The sequence below is a fragment of the Herpailurus yagouaroundi genome, unplaced genomic scaffold, assembly GCF_014898765.1.
Source record: "Herpailurus yagouaroundi ecotype Mexico unplaced genomic scaffold, PumYag 192, whole genome shotgun sequence".
NCBI classification, from domain to species: domain Eukaryota; kingdom Metazoa; phylum Chordata; class Mammalia; order Carnivora; family Felidae; genus Herpailurus; species Herpailurus yagouaroundi.
Window position 1 is genome coordinate 15,876,868 of NW_024412423.1, and position 26,255 is coordinate 15,903,122.

Here is a 26,255-nt window from a genome sequence, read left to right on the forward strand (position 1 = left end):
TATTGTATCTGTAGGGCTATCCCTTAAAGTAGAATTTCTGGGTTGAACGGTATGCATGTTTTCAGTTTGAGAAGATAATGCCCAAATTTATTTTCCAAAGCCGTTTATTAATTTATATTACCGCCAGCAGTGTATGAGAGTTTTTGTGTTCTGTGAATCATCATGTTTTTTCACTTGATTTTCTCAAACAGTATGGAGTAGCTAATATTGCCTCCAGTTGACAAATGTGGACCCTGAGGGCCGGAGGGGTTAAATAGCTTCCCAGAATTTACATAGCTACTGAATAGCAGAGTCAGAATTTGAACCTGGATCTGACTCAGGAATAGACACTTCAGATTTCACTTGTACCATTACATGACATTGTTTGGAAAATAGACCTGACCTGTAAAGGGTCAATATTCATTTACTATGTCTTTGACAAAAATCACAGGAAAGGTCCGCGCCTTTGTGGATGCTCCATTTTAATGCATAATGAAGGAGTGGAGGTGGATGCATAGATTACAAATACTGAGTGAATAAAAAGATAATCACAGAGTGCCATTGTGCTATGATGACAATGAAAGGAGCGCTGATGAGGAGAAACTCTATGTCGGGCAGCCTGGGACGGAGGAGCCACACTTAATCTACTACCTAAAAGATTTGAAGGAGCCAGTCATCTTCAGAGTGTGTTACAGGCAGAGGGAACAGCAAGCAAAATGTCCCCCTCTGAGAAAGTACTTTAAAACCAGTATTACAACAATAAAGCAATATTACATCAAATTAAATATTTTAGTTAGAACGCTTTCAGTAATTTTCTAACTTAAAGGATAGGAGTTTGAGGGTGTATAAAAGTATGTATGATAACTTCCAAGGAAATTTACAGAAATAGGAAAGTGGTCTGTAATTGGAAATGTTTACTGTTTCTTTAATCTTGTTATAGGTGGTAACAAAACATTGATGATAAGTCTCAAAAATTCTGGGTAGGTAATTTTATTTTTCAAACCTTCCTGGAAAGGAATGGTTGTGTAGGTGGATCCAGGAGTTACAATGGTAAAGCATATGATGGATGAAAGAAACTTGTATGACCTAGAACATTTGATATAAAGGAGTTACTAGCTGAAGCACCTGATGTGGGTTTTTAAGTGAAAAATAGAAAATCCTAGGTAACATAAAACTGAATGACAGGACTTTTTTTTTTTTTTTTTTACCTACTTTCTGTGCCATGATAGCCTCCAAATACACTATTAAAGTTAAATACCAGCTACAGCTTTATTGGTACACAATTTTATATTTAAACATTTGGCATGTCTTCCCAGATAGATTATGTCCGGACCGTAGCTATTCTTTCTCTTCCATAGGGGGTCCAGGGCAGCTGTCTTTAAGAATCCTCTAGGGCAAAGAGTTTTGTAGACATTGTAGACCCTGGGGGCATTTCTACAAAGCACAAACAGGTTTAAAAATAATCCCCTGTGGTTCCATCCCATGTAGAACTTGGGTCTTTGTTAGGAGGACAATGTCAGAAGCTTTTAGCTTCTTTAGATGTGGAAGCAGAGGAAGGAGGGAAAGATGAAACAAGGTTGAAGAGTGAAAATAGCTGGGAAATTGCCAAGTTTGAGCAGGACATTTTCCTGAGTTGGGTGATTTGTCTGTCTTTTGTCCCCTTGCCCAAAATATTTTAATTGGCTCACTGTTGTATGTGAACTTCTACCATTTAGAAGATTCTCAGGGTGCCTGGGTGGCTCAGTCTGTTAAGCATCTGACTTCGGGTCAGGCCAGTGATTTCACGGCATGTGAGTTCAAGCCCCACATCGGGCTCTGTGCTGAAAACTCAGAGCCTGGAGCCTGCTTCAGATTCTGTGTCTCCCCCTCTCTCTGCCCCTCCCATGCTCATGCTCTGTCTCTCTCTGTTTCTTGATAATAGATAAACATTAAAAAAAAAAAATGAGAAGATTCTCTGCACTGTCACATTAATAGCTGTATAGTTTGGGCTGTGTTAACCTCTTAAAAGACTGTTTCCTCATTTTTAAGTGAAGATAATACCTACCTCTCAAAGATGTGCCAATTTAGGGAAATAGGACGTGTAAACACTTAGGGAAATGTCTGGCACAGTAGTTTTCAGTAAAAACTGTTATTAAAGTAAGCCAGACAGATTATGAAGGTCTCACGTACTAAGAATTCTTGGTTGACCTAAGGTGATGAGTAACAAGTCATAGATTATGTACAGCTATGTTTAGTAAGAAACTTTTGCTTATTAAAAGCAGGAAAAGCTATATTTCATCATATCTGGCAATATTAGTAGAATTCTGGTGTGTATCACAGACTGGAATTGATAGGGTTAGATTCAGTGTCAGGGTTCACCTCACCCCCAAATATATAAAATCAAACTATTTTTTAACCCACAAACCAATTCTCATCCAGAATTGAACTCTTTGCAAATAATTGGGAAGACATCATTCTTATCTCTGTTATGTTTTCCAGATGTTCATGTGCTTATAGAAAATAGTAAGGGGGTAGGTCAGAAACACGTGGAACTAAGTGCACTAAGGCAGCTTGTGATAACTGCTAACTAAGCTTTTCCATCTTGTTTTTTTTCATTTAGTGTGTTTATTAATTTGGGATAGAATTTAAAACAAATTTTGAAAGGAATTCTTATTTCAGTCTTATATGAGATCTCCCTTGATGTTGGACTTGTGACATTTTTGATGGTTATAATTAGGATTTTTTAGCATTTAGATGATGTGGTCTTCCAGAATAATTTGAAATTGGACTAAACATTTTTTTTTTAATTTTTTTTATTTTTAAAATATTTTTTTTTTCCAACGTTTTTTTATTTTTACTTTTGGGACAGAGAGAGACAGAGCATGAACGGGGGAGGGGCAGAGAGAGAGGGAGACACAGAATCGGAAACAGGCTCCAGGCTCCGATCCATCAGCCCAGAGCCTGACGCGGGGCTCGAACTCCCGGACCGCGAGATCGTGACCTGGCTGAAGTCGGACGCTTAACCGACTGCGCCACCCAGGCGCCCCTGGACTAAACATTTTTTGTATATTGTTAAATTTATGTATTCTTTACAATAGCTACTATTACTGTACCTAGGACCTTCTTCTGAATAAGCACTTGTTAAATGCATTTAAAGTTCATAGCTGTGTATCAATATCCCTCCACCCCCACATTCTTCTCCTATTCATGTTGTTTCTGTAACTTTGGATTATTTGGTAAGGTCAATTTACTTTGTAAAAAGGTACATCAGTTCTGACTGAGATCCAGATTTTATTTCGTAGGTCAAAATGCTAGAAAGCAGTGTATAGTTATAGTTCCCTAGTCTACATTTGGCGGGGTCAATGAATTTTTGACTCCTTTTTTGTGGTAGCAAAAAAATGATTAGAGTGTGTGTGTGTGTGTGTATAGCTTCTTGAAAACTAATTCTCTGTCGTAATATATTCTCTTTTTTTCTTCGCAGCTTTATCTTCAATGAAATAATCAGCCTTGGGTTTTGTTTTGGTTTTATTTTGTTTCATTTTGGTAAAACAGTACCTTTTCTTGTTTGATCCTCACATTAACTGTGTAAGTTAGCGTATTGGTTTAAGAACCACTTGCTAGTTGCGGAGGCAATACTAGAAGCAAATTGCGTTTGTCTAAATAAATAGACCTTTCCACAGAAACATAGACTCACAGTGGCTCCATAGAACATAATGACGACTCATGCAGTATGCATTTCAGGGAGGCATTAGGCAGACAAAAGGAAGAGGAGTTCTAGTTGCAGAAGCAGTTAAGTGATGCTCACTGGCACGGGTTTTGGTCTTCCTGTACTGTGATAGGTTGAGCTGCTCAGCAGGTGCCACAGGAACATCCTTGACCAGGTACCTAGAACATGCAGAATCCTAGGCAAGCTGCCACCCTTGCTCAGACAGGGCATAATCTTGTTCTTGTTGAAAAGTGGTCAGGCACTGAAAAGCCAGGGCACCTAAGAATAAGTTTTCCACAAGTTCTTTTGAAATATATAACCATAAGTGAGTCATAATCTCACATTTCTAACATGGCACTGGCATTTAAATTTAAGTTGCTGTATTATAAGCAAGTTGTATCAGCTGGCTTTATAGTCACGAACTAGAAACCTCAACTGCTTTATGTGGCTGTGTTGTTACCAATTGATATTTATTTAGAGAGCCTCAAGAATCCAGGGGGATGGTACTGGTGGGCAGGGATTGTCATTCCCTTTTACAGATGAAGAAACTGACTGTTACAGAGAGGCTGTGACTTGAAATAGGGTACTATTGAAAAGGCACCCAACTTTTTTTTGACTGGGTTAAGCATTTAATTTAATAGAGGCTGCTTTGGTATAGTGGAAAAAAACCAACATTTAAGGCAGAAGACCTACCCTTTCATCTCTAACCTCTGCTGTACAAATAAGTCCAGGAGGGCTGGAAAGCACCTAATAATGATGCTTGATAAAATTGATTAATGAATGGTTGTTTGATGAATGAGTAGAAGGATGTGATTATGTTTTATGCCCAGAAACAGCTTTCTGCAAATGTAGAATCTTCAAATAACAGAAAAACATTAGAAGTTACTATGGACTTATTTTTTTTTTTAATGTTTATTCATTTTTGAGAGACAGAGACAGAGCGAGAGGGGGCGCGGCAAAGAGAGAGGGAGACACAGAATCTGAAGCGAACTCCATGCTCAGAGCTTTCAGCACAGAGTCTGACATGGGGCTCGAACCCACGAACCGTGAGATCATGACCTGAGCCGAAGTCAGAAGCGTAACCGACTGAACCACCCAGGTGTCCTAGAAGTTACTATGGACTTAAAAAAAAATTTTTTTTAATGTTTGTTTATTTTTGAGAGAGAGAGTTGGGAGAGGGGCAGCGAGAGAGGGAGACCTAGAATCCAAAGCAGAGGCCAGGCTCCAAGTTGTCAGCACAGAGCCTGATGTGGGGCTTGAACCCACAGACTGCGAGATCAAGACCTGAGCCAAGGTTGCACGCTGAGCCCACTGATCGACCCAGGTGCCCCATGGTGGGCTTTTTAATATACTAAATACAGTTAAGGGATGGGAATATTTCTCTTTTTGAGGAGTGTCCATATTTGAGCATCCATGAGTCTACCTGGAAAGAGTATTGTGTCAGCCTTAGGCCTAAAGTTTGCTCAGTTCTTTAAAATACAATTAAAACCGCAAACATTGTCTTTTGCCTGTTGTGACCTGAAATTGTTGAGCAAAGACACTTTTACCAAGTCATTACCAGTTTAATTGTAAAATCAGAATGAATTTGTATTAAAATAAATTAGATTTATTACCATTCTAATAAACATGACTAGAAATGTATTTTATTAGTATTTTAACTATTCAGAAGTTGCTGTGTTGAAACGGTCTTGATGTTTCTTTGCACAGTGAAAAACACCTTACCAACTCATTCTTATCCCTGCACGGTCATCTTTCATGAGTATTAGTATCTTTCTCCTGTATATTGTAAAGACCATCTATGCTACATTGTATGCTAGAGATGAAAATTCTGTGGATTTAGTGACAGGGGTATCCAAAGAAAGAGAAATAAATGACATTTTAATGTAAGGTGAGCTAAAGCATTTAACAATGAGAAGTGCAATGATGTGCACATTTGAGACCTGAGAAGGATGTACATACAGGACAGCCTTGCACTCCAGGTTACAGAGCTAGTCTAAAGCAGTATTAAAGTTTTCAGTGGTAATGTTTTGAAAACGTGGTCAAGTATTTTTTTTCTAAAGCTTGACTTTTATGCATTGTTTTGAAAACAAATCTGGTTTCATCGTAAGTCGTTTTAAAAATTCTGAAGAAAATTGTTTTGTTAGGGAAGAAAGAGTAGCTTCATATATAAGTGGCTTTTTTTTATGCTGAGAAATGATGATTAATCTTAGTGGATTACGGGTAGTGTCTTAGATCAAACAGAATTGAAATATGACATTTGATACATAAAAGGTAATTTAAATGGGTGAATTTATGTTTAATTGTTGGTTTGGAAACTGAAACTTTGTAACAATTTTTTTTAGATATCCATTGAGGAATCTAACATAGATTTACACTATTAAGTTTTTAATTATTAAGACCTTGCTATTTTTCTCATCAAATACTTTTTTTGATAGTTAGGTGTTTACTGAACCTAATCCAAAACAGAGAAACTGTTTGCTTCTTTTCATGCAGAGGAAAGTTGCTGTTTATAGCACATTGACAATTTCTTTTTCTCATTTCATAAGAATTAGAATAGAAAAAAAAAATACCCAAGTGGCACACCATTATGTGTACTCCCGCCTGAAATTCAGAGGGTAGGTCTGATCTGGAAATGAATAGGAGCCATCATTTTTACTTCACATACAGATAGTGTTTAAAGCCATGGGTTTAGTGAAATGACCATAGAAAGAAAATACAGAATAAGAAAAGGAGATGAGTCTAGGACCAAGTGTTATATTTAATTGCTGGGTAGAAGATGCTATGAGAAAGTGTGGCATTGGAAGAAATGTTTCAAGAAAGAGTAGTCAGCAGTGAAATGCATTTCAAAAGTTGAATGGAGAGTGACTGAAAGATGTACATTAGATGTGGCAGCAGAGAAGTCTTGGGATGTATTAAAGCTATTTTTGTGTTGTGGGGTGAAGCCAGGTTGGCCGTCATTGAAGAATGTGCTGTAATATTTCAGCAAATTTGGCTGGGTATTTGTTAATGGTACGTACTGGTGGTTTTGTGGGGGGGGGGAGGGGGTGGTCATTGTGTGGTAAAAAGTTAACCATCATTAAAGGAGAAGGAATGATCGAGTTGAGAAGGGAGAGAAGAGATTACCCACACTGCAAAAATTTTTTCTCTACTCTGCAAAGAAATAATGGCCATGGAGACCAGAGTTCCTTTTCATTTTTGTATTTTCTGTGTCCTCAGAAAAATGGTCAACTCTTCACTCTTTCTCTCTGTAAGTTTCTTTTTTCATTTTGTTTCCATAGCTTCGCCCACTTGCCCTTCATCCCTGGCCCCTCTCCTAAGTTCCAGTCATGAATTTTTTAACAGCCTGATAGAACTCTTTAATTGTCTCATGACTCCTCAAATTGAGCATGTCCAGCTGAATTAATCATTCCCTTTTCAGGCTAACATAATTTACTAGTATCTCTTTCTTTCATTTCGAAATCCTTCCACTTACTGAGGGCCTAACTCTCTGGGTCTTTTATTGTTTTCCTGTCTCTTCCTCTCTTCCCCATTCTGTCCTCAACCCGAACAGCAGTCCTGTTTGGTAGACTCAGAATCACAATTGATATTTTCTGAAAGATTTTTCCCCACATAAATGCAAATTAATTTGGTCCACTTGGTCCATCTCATTTGATATGGTATTAGCCATAAAATTCAATTATGTTGTTTATTTTTGACCTTTTATCCATTATGTGAAAAACAGTAAAAAACACAAACCGATCATAACTGTGAAAATGTTAGTTGGGTTGAAGATATTATTTATGTAGCTTTTTATCAGCATAATTTTATTTGTTAATGGTAAATGTGAAATTTTCTGATTATAAGGTTTTTAAACAATTTTTTGCATGTATGCAGAATCCCACACTGACATTTTCATTCTTTTTCTGAAATTAATTTATTTAAAGGAACAAAATATGTGAATTCTACTTTGATTTTGTGTTACTGCAGGAAATTAATACTATGTAAACCCAATTCTATTATATTTAAATGTATTGATTGAACTATAAGTAATAAATACTTGATTATCATTTTTTAATTGTATGCTAGAGATTAGTAACGGTTTTTAAATAGAGCATTGGGACGTGGAAAGGAAGATAACTTTCATTTTATGTGGAGTCATGTTTATTCTAAAATATGCTTTCATACATGCAGGAAAATCTTCATGTTTTGAATACAGTTCATAGTATAGTGGAAATTTGCATAGTTATCACTAGATCTTCAACTTTGATGTGGAATTCTGATAAACACCCACAGCAAAAATTTTAAGATGCCTGCATGCTTTTTGCATTGTTAAAAAGACACCCACATTAGGGCGCCTGGGTGGCTTAGTCTGTTAAGCATCAGACTTCAGCTCAGGTCATGATCTCATGGCTTGTGAGTTGAAGCCCCACATGGGGCTATGTGCTGACAGCTCAGAGCCTGGAGCCTGCTTGGGATTCTGTGTCTCCCTCTCTCTTTGCCCCTCCTCTACTCAGGCTCTCTAGCTTGCACTTTGTCTCTCTGTCTCTCTCTCAAAATAAACATAAAAAAAAAAAAAAAAGACTCACATTAATACTTAACCTTGGAAAAGTTAGCTTATGACATATATATGTCTTTTTCGTTTTAAATAAAAATGGAAAGGAAGAGGTATTTTTGGATATTATAGAAACTTTTTTTTTTTTTTAATACTTGGAAGGTTATATAATATATTAATGTCTCTATTTACAAGTTAAGGGCAGAGCACTACATACCCTAGAGTGAAAGCCAAGGAGCTTCTGTCTGCTTTACAATTGATTGAATTAACAGGGAGAAATTTTTATTCTGGCTTTATTTGAATATTGGAACTATTGAGTCATCAATGCCTATGAGGAGTCTTTTTTTTTTTTTTTTTTGAGTGGGGAGGGATCATCATCGATGTTGTACTGTCCAGAACACCTTCAACAGTGGAAATAAAGGCAAAGTGGGTTGCTCTTGTGATTGAGTCACACAGGCCTCTGGTCACATTTCTTTTTTTTTCTTGCCTATACGTGTTTCTAACAGTTATGGTTACTGATTACATTGTTTATACCAGATGCTAAGTGAGGAAGGGGAATAACAAAAGGCACATGGACTGACTGAAGTGAGGAGTGACACTCTGCAGTCTGATACCAAAGAAAAAAAATGACCAGAAGTAGTCATTTCAAAAATGAGACCCAGCAATTCCACTGGAATTGAAAATTCTGTTTTCAGTTCCAATGAAAATGTATGTCCACACAAAATCTTGTGCACACATGTTCACAGGAGCATATTTCATAGCAGCCATAATGTGGAATGGACTCAAATGTTCATCAAGTGAAGAACAAATAGACAAATGTGGTATATCCATACAATGGGATATTACTTGGCAATAAAAAGGAGTGAAGTACTGAACATATGGATGAATCTTGAAAACGGTTACACTGGGTGAAAGAAGCCACAGACAGAGGCCACACATCACATGATTCCGTTCCATTTGTATGAAATGTCAGAATAGGAGATCCACACAGACAGAAAGTTGATAAGTGATTGCCAGGAGCTGGAGCAAAGGAGAAATGGGAATGACTGCTGATGGGCTTAGAATTTCTTTTTGAGATGATGAAAATTTTCTAAAATTGATTGTGTGATTGTGGTGATAATGGTGAAACTTGGTGAATTTTCTAAAAGTCATTGACATGTGTACTCTAATTGGGTGAGTTGTGTGGTATATGAATTATATCTCCATAAATCTGTGCAAAAAGTATAGCAGATTAAGTTAATTAATTTTTGTTAATGGGAGTGGTTCTATATACCATACGCTTGGGGCAATCTTCTTAGAGTACAGAACCGTAATCATTGATGCCGAAGATAGTAGTTATGAAACTGTGAGTTATAAGGGCAATTATTATAATTTATGTCCCGTAGGCTCTGTTTTTAGAACTCTGTCAACTATCACAGATTTGTGGTTAACACTAACATTCATGTTTAAGTTCTTTGTGATCTTAGGCGGACTTGTTTTTTGTATGTTTCACGTAGGTGAAGTTATTGCTTTGTCTTTTAATGGAGAATGAGGATTAGTTGAAAATTAGATTATTTTTTTATTGTCATTAAAAAGCCTAGGTAAAATAATTTGAAAAAATATATTTAAAGAAACTATTGCATCTAACCTACAATGTTTCTTCTGTGGCTTCAAAACCTAAGAATTAGTAGTCATTCAACTAAATATGGAATGTAAGAGCTGATCCAGGTTGATCTTAAGAAATACAATACATCAAATGGAATTTAATGAGCTTACTTGCCTAATAGATACTGGTCAAGCAAATAGGGAAAGTTAGGGTTATGACATAGATTTTTCTCTCTGGTAACACAGCATCTGGTATAGCTCATTTCTGTGAAAAATATTTGTATTAGGAAATCACTAGAGAGTATGAACCACTGAAAATGGCTTAAAAAAGTATGGTAGGAAATCTGGATGACAAGTTTGAGGGTTATATGATAATTTAGTTGATTTTTCTCCATTTAAAGAATGAGATTAAAAACACAGCTGTATTTTGTTCCCTGCTGTTGACATACAGGTAAAGAAAAATTATGGGGATAGTGTCAGGGACATGATTCTAGACATAAAGCATTTTCCCTGCCCCAACACCTCCCTTCACCCTTCATGACCTGTTTAATAACGTTGTTCCTCGTTTGGAAATGTGTCATTTATCTTGGGTGTATTGGAACCGAACAAGAAAACTAAAGGAAGAGGGAGAGAGAGAGGGAAGCTAGAGAACAAAATATAAGAATAATACAATCAGACATGAAGGATAAAAACCAGTTCATGTCTGAATCTGAGAAAAATTACAATGGAAAAAAAGCACTAAATGGTTGAATGCAGATGAAGAGTGCGTAAAGGCAGGAGTTAGGAATGAATCTTGGGAATCCGGCTATAACGGACTATAGTGGGAAACCTGTTCACTGGTGATGAGGAGTTTTAAATTGTTAATGTTGTAATTTCATTTGTAGGAAGGATGCCAACCAAATACTGTAAAGTTGTGGCCAGAGAAACAAGGTCTGAATTGACTTACTTAGCTAAGCCTATACTTAGCAAACAGTATTTGTTCTCCAGACACCACCAAAGTGTAATTAAAATTTGAAATGATTAAAATGGGTTTACTGTCATGATAAGATTTAAATTTTTTAAACACTCATTAATTAAGGTTTTCCTCTACTTTGTTGCTCTACATTTTTTTTTAAAGGTAAAATATGTGCTGTACATTTTTTTTCTTAGGTAAAATATGCAGACTCCCTTGATTCTTGGAAATCTGTATCCTCTTAAACATGACTAAATGTATTTAGTGATATTTGTCTTTTTCAGGTGATTGTGAACTTCAAATAATGAATAATTCACACTTCTTTTATAACCAGGAACCTTTTGAGGACGGCTTTGCCAATGGGGAAGAAAGTACTCCAACCAGAGATGCTGTGGTCACGTATGCTGCGGAAAGTAAAGGAGTTGTGAAGTTTGGCTGGATCAAGGGTGTATTAGTACGTACCTATAGACTTAATTTTAGAGTTACAACATTTCTTTTTATTAGAAAATCTTCCTAATATTCTTATCATTTCTTAAGAGAGCTTGTCTTTTACAGAAGACCATATTAATAACATGTACCTCTTTTTCTTGTATTAAATTCAGTAAAGGAAACAGGATATATGTATTAATGGAATCATACTGTAGTTGATTTCCTCTAAATTATATTCTGTTACCTCTTATAAATCTCACATATTGTCATTTGTCAGAAATTAAGTATGAAATGATGAAATTGTTGGAAGCATCAGAATCAAGAAAGCTGAACGGGCAATAGAGCTGATAGATTCCTGCTTCCTTTTCTGCTATGCCATTATTTTCTCGAAGAGAAATGTATAAAAGTTAATGAGGAACAAAATAAAGGAGAAATTGTTTTCTTAAGTGTTGAGGTCACTTCACTAGATAGGTTTGAGTGACTTAGTTTCAGATTTGCTTCTGTTTTTCTGTGTTCACATAGGCACTAAGGAACTGACTAGAGTAGACAGGTAAACTAAAAGGCCCTCCCATTTAGACTTTGGGGGTACTTAAGAGTTGTGTTGACGTTTAGAAAAGAAGTCAAGGAGAAGTCCCACTTCTAGGAGTACTTTCATCACTTTTAATGAACAGAGTAAATGTGAAGCTCCAGGTAGTGCTCTTTGCCTATTCTTAAATGTTCATATTTTAGAAGACTATGTTCTGTGTGTAAGCATAATAAATAAAAGTAAAAATAAATACAGGAAGCTCTGTCAAATAGTTGAGAGTTTTAAAAGATGTGTGAGGAGCACCTGGCTGGCTCAGTCAAAGGAGTGTGCAGTTCTTGATCTTGGGGTGGTGAGTTTGAGCCCCACACTGGGTGTAGAGATTACTTAAAAATAAATATACTTTAAAAAATAAAACATGTGTGAACAATTGGCGTTTTGTGTTGACAGATATTTTGTAATACCTGAATCTTCTGAAGGAATCAGGAAATAAGTCTGTTGATAAAGAACAAGCAAAAATTAAACCTAGTTGCTTTGATAAATGGGAACAGGAACTACTTTCTGAGGGTTGAAGTCTTAAAATACCCTTTTACCTTGTTCAGTTGCTTTTGCTGCTGTGTGTGTGTTATATTATCCTTAAATTAGCTTACATTTTGGCTCTCAGTAAATTCTTTTAAAAATAATATAAAGAAAAGGGTAAGAGATTTAAAGTGATTTTCTATAGTTCTAAATGTATGTTATCCTCCTTTTGGCTAGTTTAACATATACTGATGTACTATGTTTGATGACTTTGTTTCATCTGTAACTGGGCTTCTTTTCTTTTCTAGGTACGTTGTATGTTGAACATTTGGGGTGTGATGCTCTTCATTAGGTTGTCGTGGATTGTAGGTCAAGCTGGAATAGGTAAGCGAAGTTCCATACTGCTTGATTCACTTGAGAATGAGTAAGCAGAGTAGCTGTGTGCTCATCTAGCCTGGGAACCTCCTAAAATCCAACAATTAGAAATTATTGTACGCTGTTTTTACTTTGTATCAGATTGTTGTCTTAATGTTCCTTTTTTTATAATTTTGGTTTGATTTTTCTAAAATGGGGTAAAAATAAGGTAATTGTTCACTATAATGTAAATTAGGTTTATTAACCTTTTCTAGATATAGCAAGTTGAAATAAGTATTTCTCAGCCTCTTTTCTTTTCCCCTCAAGGTCTGTCGGTTGTTGTAATTATAATGGCCACTGTTGTGACAACTATCACAGGATTGTCTACATCAGCAATAGCTACTAATGGATTTGTCCGAGGAGGTAAATTCAGTCTTCTCACATCATTGTTACGAGATTACTGTTACTAATAAAGTGAGGTTTAAATTTTTAAATTATTTTTTACCTTTCAAAAAGCAACATAGGTCTGTATAGGTGAGAAATGATACTGAGCACTTTCAAACTAGTATATTTAAATATAAAATTTTATTTCCGCCCATACAAAAACATGTATGTGTCCAGTTACTTAGGATCCTCAATGTCTCTTGTAGCAAGAATGGAGCTTCTAACCGATTTCTTCTCATTTGGGTTGCCCCTTATTGCCTCCTCCCAGATTTCAGCCCTTAGATGAGTGGCATGCATCCAGTATTTGTTTAGTATTCTATAGGTGTAACCTCATTCTTCCCATTTAGGGGAACTTTGACCGAGTTCTTTTCCCATGACCTGACAGCTGGTATATTACTCCCAGAACTCGGAATCCACACTATCAAGTCTTGGTCTCTTCTTTGGGTGCCCTGAGGCCTCTTTCGTTGGAGTCCACAAGATCTGCCTTGTGAGATTTTTACCTCGCCCCCGCCCCCCTCCTGCCAAGGGAGAGAACCCAGGAGATCAGGGGAATGGCTTTGGGACCTCTTGGAAGAAGAAGAGAAGAATTCCATTTTCCAAATCAGAACCCGTCATTTAGCTGGAATGAGGAGATCCCTAGAGAAAGGGGAGAACATGGACTTTAGCATCTCCTGTAAAGTTGTCAGAGTGGATCGACTGACAAGAGGATCAACCTGTACCATCTGCCTCACCTATTTTACAGATCAGTTTGACATTATGTATACACAATTTCTGTTTTATCTGCATCACCTATTTAGAGAACTACATTGAGCCTTTCATTCTTCCTCATCGTCTTCCTATTTCTTACTTACCAGAATATCCAAATCACTGTGGCCCTGGGGGAAGCTAGTAGCAATATGATTATGGCCGTGCTGAGCATGCATGACTGTTGGCTGAAGTTTTATGTGTACATGAGTCTACACTGAGCCATATTGTGGTGTAAGGTATGGATTGGTCCAAAAGTGTTTCGTCAGGCTACAGTGAGACTTTCTTTTTGGCTTCTTGCGTACTGGGTGCCCATGCTTCTTTTATTTCCGCTACTTCCATTCTGGGCAATAGAAGTGAAAGGAGAAACGAATGCGGTGTTAGGTACTTGTGGGGACCAGCAAGTCACCAAAGAACTTGTCCCTATCTTCAGGCTTTCCAGTCTAGGTTGTAAGCCTCAATGGGGGCACTGGGGCATGAAGCCGTTAGCAGCATGAATCCCACAGACTGTTCTTCTCCATGTGAACACAGACTTAGGGGAAGCATAGATTCTCCTACATCATGCCTGAAAAGCCATTTCATCTTTGATACTGCCAGTAGTTTTTATATATATCCATGAATGCATGTACTTTAGAGACTTTGACCACAAACTTTGAAACTTTGCTAGAAGGCATTCAGTTTTCACTTGTTGGTGACTTTGGAAATTTGGCTGATCCTTGACAGAATATAAAAAAGTTGTTTCATCACCTGCAGTGAAAGTTTCGTGGAGTTTTTTTTCAATGACTGTAAGCCCCTTCTGTCACCTCTATCTGCTTCATGGACTTGGACAGCCGTAATGGGATTTATTTATGTTCCACAAAGTAGATATAAGTCTAAATCTTGCGAGAATATATTGCATCCTATAGTCATTATTCTAAGTTGAATATATTGTTGTGATTCACACGTTTTATTCCAAAAGTCCCTGTCGCTTACTACTTTGCATAAAAGTTCCCTGTAACAAATGACCAGCCCGGTAGCAGTGAGCACCCCTTAGTGCCTATGTTGTGTATTTTCATTCCGAGGAACCAGGGGACCTTAGAGAAACAATTGATTTCCAGATCTGGGCAGGAAATGTACTACAAGAGCCTAGACATCTTTTCACATTGGAAAGTAGAGAGGTAACCAAGGTGCTTGGTTTCAGGTCAAAAGGACCCAGGAGCCAACTTGAAGAAGCTAACACTGACCTAAGTTTGGATAATTTGAACAGCAGTACTACTACTAATAACTGTTTTGAATGAAGATATAATATATGATAAAATCCTTAGGTTCACAGACACCACAAAAAAAGATCTTTTCATTTTTTTTTACCTTTGAAGAATGCTAGGGAACTAACTTATTAGCAAAATTGATAAATAAACATAAAGAATCTCCTGTTGAATCAAGCTTTCTTGAATGAAATTGTCCTTACCTAAACTCGGTGTAAGCAAGAAATGGATGAGATTTGTTCTCTGATAATTATTCTATGTGATAAGGGAAGAAGGAAAGAAAATTAAAATGTTCCAACTTTGTAAGCCCTTTACTCAATAAAAGTATCTGAACGATTGTTTTCTGAGAAATTGAATCTGAACTATGTCATTGCCTGTAGCTCCAGGAAGCATTTTATATAATATGCAAGGGAGACAGGAACTTAGTAAATGACACTATAGGATGACTAGATCAAATTCCAGACTGGGAATGTCTCTGGAACAAGAATCCCCCCCCCCCTTTTTTTAAGTAATGTGTACACCCAGCATGGGGCTCAAACTCACAACGCTGAGATCAAGAGTCACACGTTCCACCGACTGAGCCAGTCAGGCACCCAGGAATCCTTATCTGACATAATTTTCTAAGGAGAAAAAGAGGGAGAGAGTTAGGGTTTAAAACTCATGTATAGGTATGAGTTTGTTTGCCATTTGTAACTGTAAACTACTTTGTCTTTTAGTGGGTTGGGAGCAAGAGTGCCGAGTTTGGATCTCCTCTAGCCCCATCACTGAGGATTGATTTTCACTTCCTCTCTTAAAAGGGCTACATAGGGAAGAGAGGAATGGAGCTAGAAGTGTCCATAGGGTCAGGGTGCTGAAGGCTTAGATATCTAATGGAGAAATGGAAGGGTATCATGGGAATAGTGATGTTTTGAGGCCCATCTCAATTTTCTGTGATTGATTATTAAGGGAATTAACAAGGAAATATTTTACTGAAAAGTTGTGGTTGCTCTCTATAGTGGTTTTAATTTGGAGAGACTCCTTTTGAACTTGCCTAGTTATCTTATTAATATAAAGAACTACTTGAGGTGGTGTTCAACAGTTTATCTTGATTCTTAACTTATACATTGATTTATATTTTATTAATATTGAATAATTTTTTATTCTTGGTTTCGAGGGTATGTTTCCAGCTGTGTGGCAGTATGTGAAATGTATACTTTTCCTATGTGCTTTTTGCCATAGGAGAGGTTTAAGTTTACCAAGTAACCTTAACATTGGCTTTAACAGTACATTTTGGAGATTAAACAGATACCAATTTATAAAAGTGTAGTTTTTTTAAATATGAAATAACTGCTAACTTATAAACAAATATAATGTCCAGTTATGAAGTCTAGGATAAAAATAATATAACAACGTTCAGGGTTTCTTTAAAAAAAAAAAGAGTCAAAACTTAAAAAATATAAGATGCTTAGTTTTGGGCTTGATTAGATTTTAGTAATGATGTTTGGATAATCATTACAACTACTAGCAGGTGAGAGCATCATCCCCTCAGTTCTCTCCCTGCACAGAATAAGACGAGCAGTGCTGAGTAACTTTGGTACATCTTTACCTTCATCTCTGGCATAGTCCTTAGCCCAACAGACACATACATTGTACAGATAGTCAGGAGCCAGGGCTCTTTACTGTGCCACAAATCCTGTCCGTGTTGAGACCTGGGTTTTACAGAAGTGACCTGCGTCATGTTCAACGAGTTCCGCAACCCAGATGGTGCTGGCCAGCGGCTGCTTTCACTGAGATCTGCATTTTCTAGATGTCACAGGCCAAAGTTCTTCCATCCACAAATAATTAGTCTGTGAATATGAACTCGTTTATGACATAGAGGACAAGCAGAGGCAGCCTTTTATAACATGAAAGTGTAAATACTAGTTGTTCATTGTATTGTGTTATATGACCTGAGGGTTAAGTTGAAAACAGAGATTAGTGCAGTTTCAAATAAAAATCCAGGTTACACTATTTTCAGAGGAGTAGTTCTGAACATGTAAAATCAACATAAATGACCAAGGTGAAATTTTATATTACTTGTATTTCAGTCACTCAACAGGTAATTGTTGAGCTCTTGGTGACAGGCACTGGGTTTGTAACCATCACTGTCAGACAAGATCCTATTTTCTTGGAGCTGTGTTCAGAGAATAGTGGCAATTATTTTTTGAAACATAACTGCTGGGCATGATAACATGCTTTTGACCTACATTATCAGATTTAATGCATCACAGTTGTTAGTCCCATGTATAATTTGTACGGATGAAGAGAGCGAAAATGAAACACACTAATTTTTTCAACAAATTTAAATGTTATGCAGGTTTTACTGATGAATCTTTAAGTTTCTGCAGTATGTCAGGATTGTCTTTATATACTTCGGTTTCATTTTGCTGAAATAATTGAAGACCTCCTCATTCTGTATATAGGTAAAACTAAATATTGGAAGTAATCCTAACATTTTTCACATGGATTCTAAGTGACAGAAAGTGCTTTCTGTATTAGTAAAATCAGATTATCATTGATTGTGCAATTTTTTGTTTAGTCTATTATGTAACTATTCATTCCTATCATCACCAAGCAATGAGTTGTAACTTAGAAATAAGCTCCATAGTTCTTTTATTGCTAATTTCTTTCAAATTACAGCTTTCCAGATCAGTGAAATGTTTGAAGAAGCTGTAAAAAGCAGTTCTGTAACAGTTGTATTATGAGGTTTTATTAGACTTCAACATAACATTGTGTTTTCAGTTTAGTAAAAACATGACTTAACAAACCACAAGTGGCTCAAATGTGAATCTGGCAAGTAGTTGTAAATAATTTTTCATTTGGGTTTTCTCTTTGACTTACTTAGTGGCATTTCAATTTTGCCAGTCTTTAATGATTAAAAATACTTGAATCTCATTCTGAAATTGTCTACTGCAGAATTAGGGCTCTATGTCTTGACTCTTCAAGTTTAATATTTAAAGTGATCAGTTACAGTGGTAATATAGTACTCAGTCCTAGTCAGAAGATTCCGTGTTGGTTCACACATCTTTCTCTACTTGACTTAATAATGACACCAGAATACAGCAAATTTGACCAGTGTTAATAGGCACACAAAGTATTGTGTATTGGTAAACCAGGGTATTAGAATGTATTTCCTAGAACAGTAACCAAAATGGATATTGGATCCTTTTGGGTCCATTATTGCCCCATTGTATTCTCAAAATCGTTCCTCAGAATGTTAACACAAGGTGGCTTTGGATAAACTGATTGGTCAGTATACAAAAGTAGGTGGTTTATTGCTGTAAAATTCTGGTGTATTTTCTAAACATATTAGATGAATTTTGAACAGTAAATGTTAAATAGTTTACTTTCTCATTCCTAAGTTTATTACTTTTTCGTTATTTTGACCTTTTGATTTGTCTCTTCCTCAGTACATCAACAAAAGCTTTATTTTATGAAATTTCCACAGATACAGTAGAGCATATAGATGATTCATATTATATATATTGATCATTTCATCCACGGTAAACAAAGGATGTTTGGTCACAAACTTCATTTTCGTCTGTTCGGTGGCTAACAAGTTGCTGGAGATTTTTATTAGTTAGAAATTTTGAACCCTTTTTTTTTTTTTTCCGAGTGTACTTGACCCACTGACCCACAATGTTACATAGTTCTAGATACACAACTTAGTGATTTGACAAGTTGTTACATTATAATATTTTCACAGGGGTAACTACCATCTGTGTCATTACATCGCTATTACAATATATTGAGTATTGTGCTGTACCTTTTATTCCCATTCTGACTTATTCCTTCCATAATCGGAAGCTTGTATCTTCCTCTCCTCTTCACCCACTTTGCCCAACTCCCCATCTGCCTTCCCTCTGGTAACCATCAGTTTGTTACCAGTATTTATAGGTCTGAATTCTGCTTTTTGTTTGTTTACTCATCTGGAGTTTAGGTAGGGTTTTTTTGTTTGTTTGTTTGTTTTGGTTATTTTAGATTCCACTTAGTGAAATCATGGTTTTTTTTGTCTTTGTCAGTGTGACTTAGATCACATAGCGTAATCCTGCCTAGGTCCATGTATGTTGTCTCAAATGACACAATCTCATTCTTATTTATGGCTGTGTAATGTTCCATTATGTATACATACCACATTCTCCTTGTCCATTCGTCTATTGAGGGCCAGTTAGGTTCCTTCAATATTAATTCAATGTAATTCCTGTCAAAATCTAATGGCATTTTTCACAGAAATGGGAAAAATTATCATGGAACCATAAAAGACCCTGAAGAGTCCAACAGTCTTGAGAGAGAAAAAAGCTGGAGGCATCACATTTCCAGATTTCAAACTATATTTCAAAGCTGTAGTAATCAAAATGGTATTGTAGCGACATAAAAAGGTACATAGACCTGTGGAATAGAATTGAGAGCCCAGAAATAAACTTATGCGTATAGAGTCATGTAGTATTTGACAAGGGAGCTGAGAATACTCAGTGCAAAAACAGTAGGCTCTTAAATGGGAACTGGATATTCACATGCAAAAGAAATTGGAACTGTATCTTAAATCACTCATAAAAATTAACACAAAATGGATTTAGGACTTAAATTTAAGACCTAAAACCATGAAATTCCTAGAAGAAAGTATAGGGAAAAAGCCCCTTAACATTTGTCTTGCTAGTGATGTTTTGAATACAACAGGAAAAGCACAAGAACAAAAGCAAAAATCAACAAGATGACAAAAGCAAACATCAAACAAAAAGCAACAACTTCTGAACTGCACAAGAAACAATCAGCAAAATGAAAAGACAACCTACAGGATGGGAGAAAATATTTGCAAATCATGTATCTGATAAGGGGTTAATATCCAAAATAGAGAAAGAACTTACATAGTTCAATAGCAACAAACCAAACAATCTGATTTTAAAATGGGCAAGGCGCCCCAGTGGCTCATTTGGTTAAGTGTCTGACTTCGGCTCAGGTCATGATCTTGCAGTTTGTGGTTTGAGCCCTGTGTCGGGCTCTGTGCTGACAGCTCAGAACCTGGGTTCTGTGTCTCCCTCTCTCTCTGACCCTCCCCCGCTCACTCTGTCTCTCCCCAAAATACATAAACATTAAAAAAATAATAAAAACTAAAAATGGGCAAAGTACCTGAATAGACGTTTCTCCAAAGAAGACAACAAGTTCATGAAAAGGAGCTCAACATCACTAATAATCAGGGAAATGCAAATCAAAACCACAATGAATTATCACCTCACACCTGTTAGAATGGTTATTTTCAAAAAGACAAGAGACCGTAAGTGCTGGTGAGGATGTAGAGAAAAGGGAACCCATTGCACTTTTGGCAGTGAAAATTGGTATGGCCACTGTGGAAAGCAGGATGGAGGTTCCTCAAAAAATAGAACTACCATATCATCCAGCAGTCCCACTTCCTTGATATTTATTCAGAGGAAGTGAAATTACTGTTTGTTAGAGATGTTGCCATTCTTGTGTTCATTGCAGCATTCATTATTCACAGTAGCTAAGCCTTGGGAACAACCTAAGTGTTCATCAGTGAATGAATGCATGAAAAAAATAACACACATTCTCACACACACAACGGAGTATTATCTAGCCTTAAAAGGAGACGTTGCCATTTGCAACAACATAAGATGAACCTTGAGGGCATTATGCCAAGTGAAATAAGTTAGAAAAAGCAAATACTATATAATCTCACTCATGTGGAATCTAAAAAAGCCAAAGTCCTAGAAACAGATTGTAGAAAAGTTGGTACCAGGGGTTGATGAGCAAAGGAAGTGATGAGGAAGTTGGTCAGACTTAAAGTTACAAGCAGTGTAAGTTCTGAGGATCTAACATACAACATGCAGACTATAATTAGTATTATATACTCGAAAGTTCCTGAGAGTAGATCTTAAATGTTCTTACCATAAAACAACAGCACAAATGGAAATTCTGTGGGGTAAAGAATATATTAACCTTATGCTGGTAAACATTTTGCAATATGTATGTGTATCAGCACGTTACATTATGTGTCTTTTTAATGGTTTATTTTTTTGGAGAGAGTGTGAGCAGGGGAAGAGAGAGGGAGGGAATCCACAGCACACACTGCACTCTCTGCACAGAGCCTCACGTGGGCTCGATCCCACACACAACCTGTGAGATCATGACCTGAGCTGAAATCAAGACTGCGATGCTTAACTGACTGAGCCACCCAGGCGCCCCCATCACGTTTTGTATCTTATACAATGTTATATGTTTGTTATATCTTAGTAAATCTGGAAAATATTTAATTGACCCTACATGTGTCGGTCTGTTTCTGGACTCTCTCCTGGTACATTGTCTGCAGATTTGCCCTTAATCTAACACCATACTATCTTGGTACTGTGGTTTATAGTAATGCCTGAAGTTAGGTATTATAGCTCCTTCTACTTTGCCCTTTTGCAAAATTGTCTTGGCTATTCTAGCTCTCTTGCCTTTCCATATATATTTTAGAATTATCTTGTCAATTTTTGAGAACTGTCTTGCTGGAATTTAGATGAACTTGGGTTCAGTATAGAGATCAGCTTGGGGAGAATTAACAACTGTTAGGGCTCTCATTTCATAAATATGCTTTATCTCTAGTTCTTAAAGTTTTAGTACACAGATTTTGAGGATATTTTTTAGTATTTCCTGGTTTTTGTGGTATTGTAAGATTTAGTTTCTTACTGTTTCTTGCTGGTATATGGAAATATGATGGATTTCTGTATATTTACCTTGTAATACTTTTGTAGTTGGGGTGTCCAGAGAAACAGAACCAATAAGGTGTGTTTGTGTCTGTGTCTAGAAAGACGTATTTGAAGGACTTGATTCACGTAATAATGGAAGCTGGGAAATCTAAGACCTGCAGGGTAGGTCAGCAGTCTGGAGACCCAGAGACAAGGTGTTCTCAGTTGATGTCTGAAGGCTGTCTCCTGCAGAACTCCCTCTTGCTACGGAGAGGTTTGTTTTTGTTCCATTCAGGCCTTCAGCTGATGGAATGAGACCCACCCACGTTATGGTGGGCAAACTGCTTTATTTACATTCCACCAATTAAATGTAAATCTCCTCTAAAAACACCCTCACACAGGGCTGCCTGGTAGCTCAGTTGGTTAAGCATCTCACTCTTGGTTTGGCCTAGGTTGTGATCTCACAGTTGGTGAGGTCAAGCCCCGTATCTGGCTCCATGTTGACTGACTGGATCCTGCTTGGGATTCTCTCCCCCTCTCTGCCCCTCCCTGGCTCACACTGTCTTTCTGCCTCAAAATAAATAAACTTTAAAAACAATAATGAAATAAAAATACCCTCACAGAAACGTTCAGAGTATAATGTTTGATCTCATGTCTGGGCACCAGGGCTAGGCAAGTTGATACATAAAATTAACCCATCACAGTGTCACCTTGTTAAATTAGCTTTTGTTTTAACTGAGTCCATTACCCTTCAAATTTTATATGGGATTGTTTTTCTACCTCATAGTTGAATTAGTTTGTATTTTACATCGAATTACTTTGAAGCTCCTCTTTGAAAGCAGTTCATTTTAATAGAAAACTTGGGTCAAAATTTGATTTTGTTCAGTCTTACTCATACCTGAGGCACTGAGGATGATCACTTGTTGACTGATATTTTAACATCATTTTGGACAATAAGATTTCTTGTGCAATTTTTATCCAGGGAAGAGCACTAGTTACAACAAAAGAAAGTGTAATAGTTCAGAAGAAATTAACTGGACTTGGACAGGTTTGTCGGTGTTTCTAAATATTAAAATACCTTTCACAAAGAGTCATGCAGTGCTAAACCGAGCCATGTGTAGTTTTTATTTTCTTAGAGTTTGAGATGTAATGACAATACAGTACTGAAGTTTAGATCTTACAGCATAATGAGTGGACTTACATGGTATTGTGAATTAGTTGCCACGATAAGTTTAGTTAACATCTATCATCTCGTACAGATAGAAGGGAAAAAGAAGAAAAACATGTTATTTCCCTTGTGATGAGAACTTCTAAGAGCCATGTGTGGTTTAAGAAATGTCTGTTTTGTGGCATAATTGGTAGTAAGACATCCAGAGTGCGTGTTCAAAAGATAGTTAAGTACTGCTCCTCCCTTCCTGCCTGTAGTTTTGTGGGGTTTTTTGTCTCTGTGTACTTTAGTTTTGAAGATTCTATATAATTTGTGTTGAATTCATTTGTCCTGAATGTTCATAATAGTTTCATAATAGCTGTATCTGATAATTCCACTTTCTACAAAGATGGATTAGTAAATGTGGTCCTAGTCAAAAATTGCTCCTTACCATGCACATGCACATTGGTTAATTATGGGTTTTTCATTTTTATGTTTTGTATCAGCAAAAGCTAGGTAATTGTTGATTAATGCGTTACGACAAAAATTGGCAAGATACTTTACCGGGAAGTGAGGTATCAAATCCATTGACTCCTGTTTAAAAAAAGAAACAGGATAAGGTCGGTTTCTTGTAAAATGTTGGATACTTTGCAAAAACCTTTGTTACCCATTTATCATTCATGAAATTTTTTATTTCAGGTAAAAGCCGAGGAAAAGATTTTTAGTGTTTTGCCTAAGTTTAAAGTACAATTGTAATAGAGCTTTGTTTTTTTCCATGGAGTTTTAAATTAATTCTTAATAGTAATAGGCAGTCTTTTAGTGTTGATTTTACTTGTGGGACGAAATAGCAGATCACTTTGGTCTTTTCATTGCTTTACCAGTCACCTATTATACTCACTGACCTCTCTGAATCTATGTGTACTCCTGTAAAATGAGGGGTTTGGCTTAATGACCTGTGAGTTGCCTTATAGTACTAGGATTCCGTGAGCTTACACTTCAGCAACCACAGAAGTAAATGGAGAGGAGGGAGGGTGCTAGGTGGTGATGAAAAATTTGGGTCACCAGTCTGTCCATTCATTTTGCAGGTGTTCTGTGCTCATCCTGAATTAGGGTTGGGTTCTTTGTTTTTTACGGAAAGATATATAGATGAATGTAAGTGCCTTTTAAAAACAACTTTAACACATGGTTCATCTTAAAGGTAACTTTTGACTCCTTTTGTTGTAATCAGTGAGCTGATGAACTTGCTTGGGATCCATTTAATTTTCTCTTGAAGTCTAACATGCGTGGCGATTTTTTGCTGTATCATTTTGACTAGGGTATACTTTTTAAGTTTTAAAATGATAGTTGTTGAAAGTAGATTTACAGTTTATTAGAACAATATTATTGAAGTAAAATTCACACATAGTGAAATGTAGATTTTAGGTTTACAGTTCTGTGAGTTTTGGTAAGTATATAAACCTAGCTCAATCAGAATACAAAGTATTTTTATCATACTGGAAACTTCCTTTATAATCATTCCCTCACCTCTAGCCCAGGGTGGGCTTTTATTACCTAAAAGGTACTCTTTTTGTGTCATACCTCAATATAATATTTTTAGAATTCATCCATGTCGTTCTATATGTTAGTAGTTTGCTGTAGTGTAGTATTTTACTACATACATTTTATTGTATATTACTCTGTTTTATGACTTTACATTTGTAGTAACAATAATTTGTTTATTTAGTTCCTATTGGACATTTGGGTTATTTTTAGTGTGAGGCTATTATGAATAAGCTTGACAAGAATATTCTTAGACAAGTCTGTGTCGATGTCTATGTTTTTATTCATGTTGGGAGATTATGAGTGGATTTGTTGATTCATGGGGTATTTATATGTCTCATTTATAAGAAATTGCCAAATAGTTTTGCAAAGTGGTTTTACCATTTTATACTACCATGAATATATGAGACTTAAGTTTTCCATGTTACTGCCAACACTTGTTATGTATTTTTAATTATAGCTATTCTTGTAGATAATTAATTATGGTAAGCATCTTTTCATGTGCTTATGACCACTTGTATATCTTCTTTTGTAGTGTATTCAAATCTTTTGCCAATATTTAAATTGTGTTATCTTTTTTTATTTGTAGGAGTTTCTAAATATATTCTGAATACAAGTGATTTGTCTAACATTTGTATTATGGGTTTTCCCCCCCAGTTTTTGACTTGCCTCTACATTTTTATAATTTTTTTAATGCTATGTTTCAGAGTGTAGAAGTTTACTATTTTGATGAAATCAAGATTCTTGTGTTTTTGTGTACAGCTTTTATCTACTGGCCTGAAATCTTTTGCTTATCCCAAGGTCTTAAAGATATTCTTCTTTGTTTTATCTAGAATCTTTATAGTAGCTTAGGTTTTGACTATTAGTAGTATCAAAGGAATTTTTTTTTTTAATTTTTTTTTTCAACGTTTATTTATTTTTGGGACAGAGAGAGACAGAGCATGAACAGGGGAGGGGCAGAGAGAGAGGGAGACACAGAATCGGAAACAGGCTCCAGGCTCTGAGCTGTCAGCCCAGAACCTGACGCGGGGCTCGAACTCACGGACCTCGAGATAGTGACCTGGCTGAAGTCGGACGCTCAACCGACTGCGCCACCCAGGCGCCCCATGGAATTTTTTAATATTAGTGCGACAGAGGTTGTGGTTTTCTCCTCTTGCTACCCCACTGTGTACGTATCCACTTGTTCCTGCACCATTTTTTGAAACGACCTATCTTTTCTCTGTTGAATTAATTTTTGTGCCATTGTTGAAAAATTTATTGTGTTTTTGTCTAGACTATATGCTATTTCATTGATAAGTTTTGTTTCTCCTATTATGCTAGTTAGTATTGATTGCTTAGCTTTATAATTTCAGAGACTTCCAAATTTGGTTTTCTTTTTTAAGATTGTTTTGGCTCTTTTAGGTCGTTTGTATTTTTACATAAATTTTTGAATTAGGTGTTTTCTGCTAAATAGTAAAAAAATAAAATAAAATCTTAGTGGGGCTTTGGGATTTCAGCCTTAAAAATATTTTGGGGGGTGCCTGGGTGGCTCGTTTGGTTAAGCATCTGACTCTTGGGTTTGGCTCAAGTCATGATCTCATACTCTGTGACCTCGTTGTTTGTAACACCCAAACCTTCATCCGGCTCTGCACTGACATCAGAGCCTGCTTGGGCTTTTCTTTCTGCCCCTCTCTGTATGCCTTTCTCACTCTCTCTCTCAAAATAAACTTAAAAATCGTTAAAAAAAATCTTTTTGGAGGGCACCTGGGTGGCTCAGCCGGTTAAGTGTCCGACTTCGGCTTAGGTCATGATCTCGCGATTTGTGAGTTCAAGCCCTGCATCGGGCTCTGTGCTGACAGCTCAGAGCCTGGAACCTGCTCCAGATTCTGTGTCTCTCAATCTCT

At 36.6% G+C, this 26,255-nt stretch overlaps 1 protein-coding gene across 3 annotated transcripts in view; it reads left to right on the plus strand.

Moving 5' to 3' along the window:
• The window catches only part of SLC12A2 (solute carrier family 12 member 2), a 109,076-nt gene that overhangs the window by 18,272 nt on the left and 64,549 nt on the right, over nucleotides 1-26,255 (plus strand). For all 3 annotated transcript variants that reach the window (XM_040444378.1, XM_040444379.1, XM_040444380.1), the window contains exons 2-4: nucleotides 11,066-11,185; nucleotides 12,511-12,586; nucleotides 12,884-12,979. In XM_040444378.1, coding sequence (XP_040300312.1) covers nucleotides 11,066-11,185; nucleotides 12,511-12,586; nucleotides 12,884-12,979 — 292 coding nt within the window. The remainder of the gene's footprint in view (nucleotides 1-11,065; nucleotides 11,186-12,510; nucleotides 12,587-12,883; nucleotides 12,980-26,255) is intronic.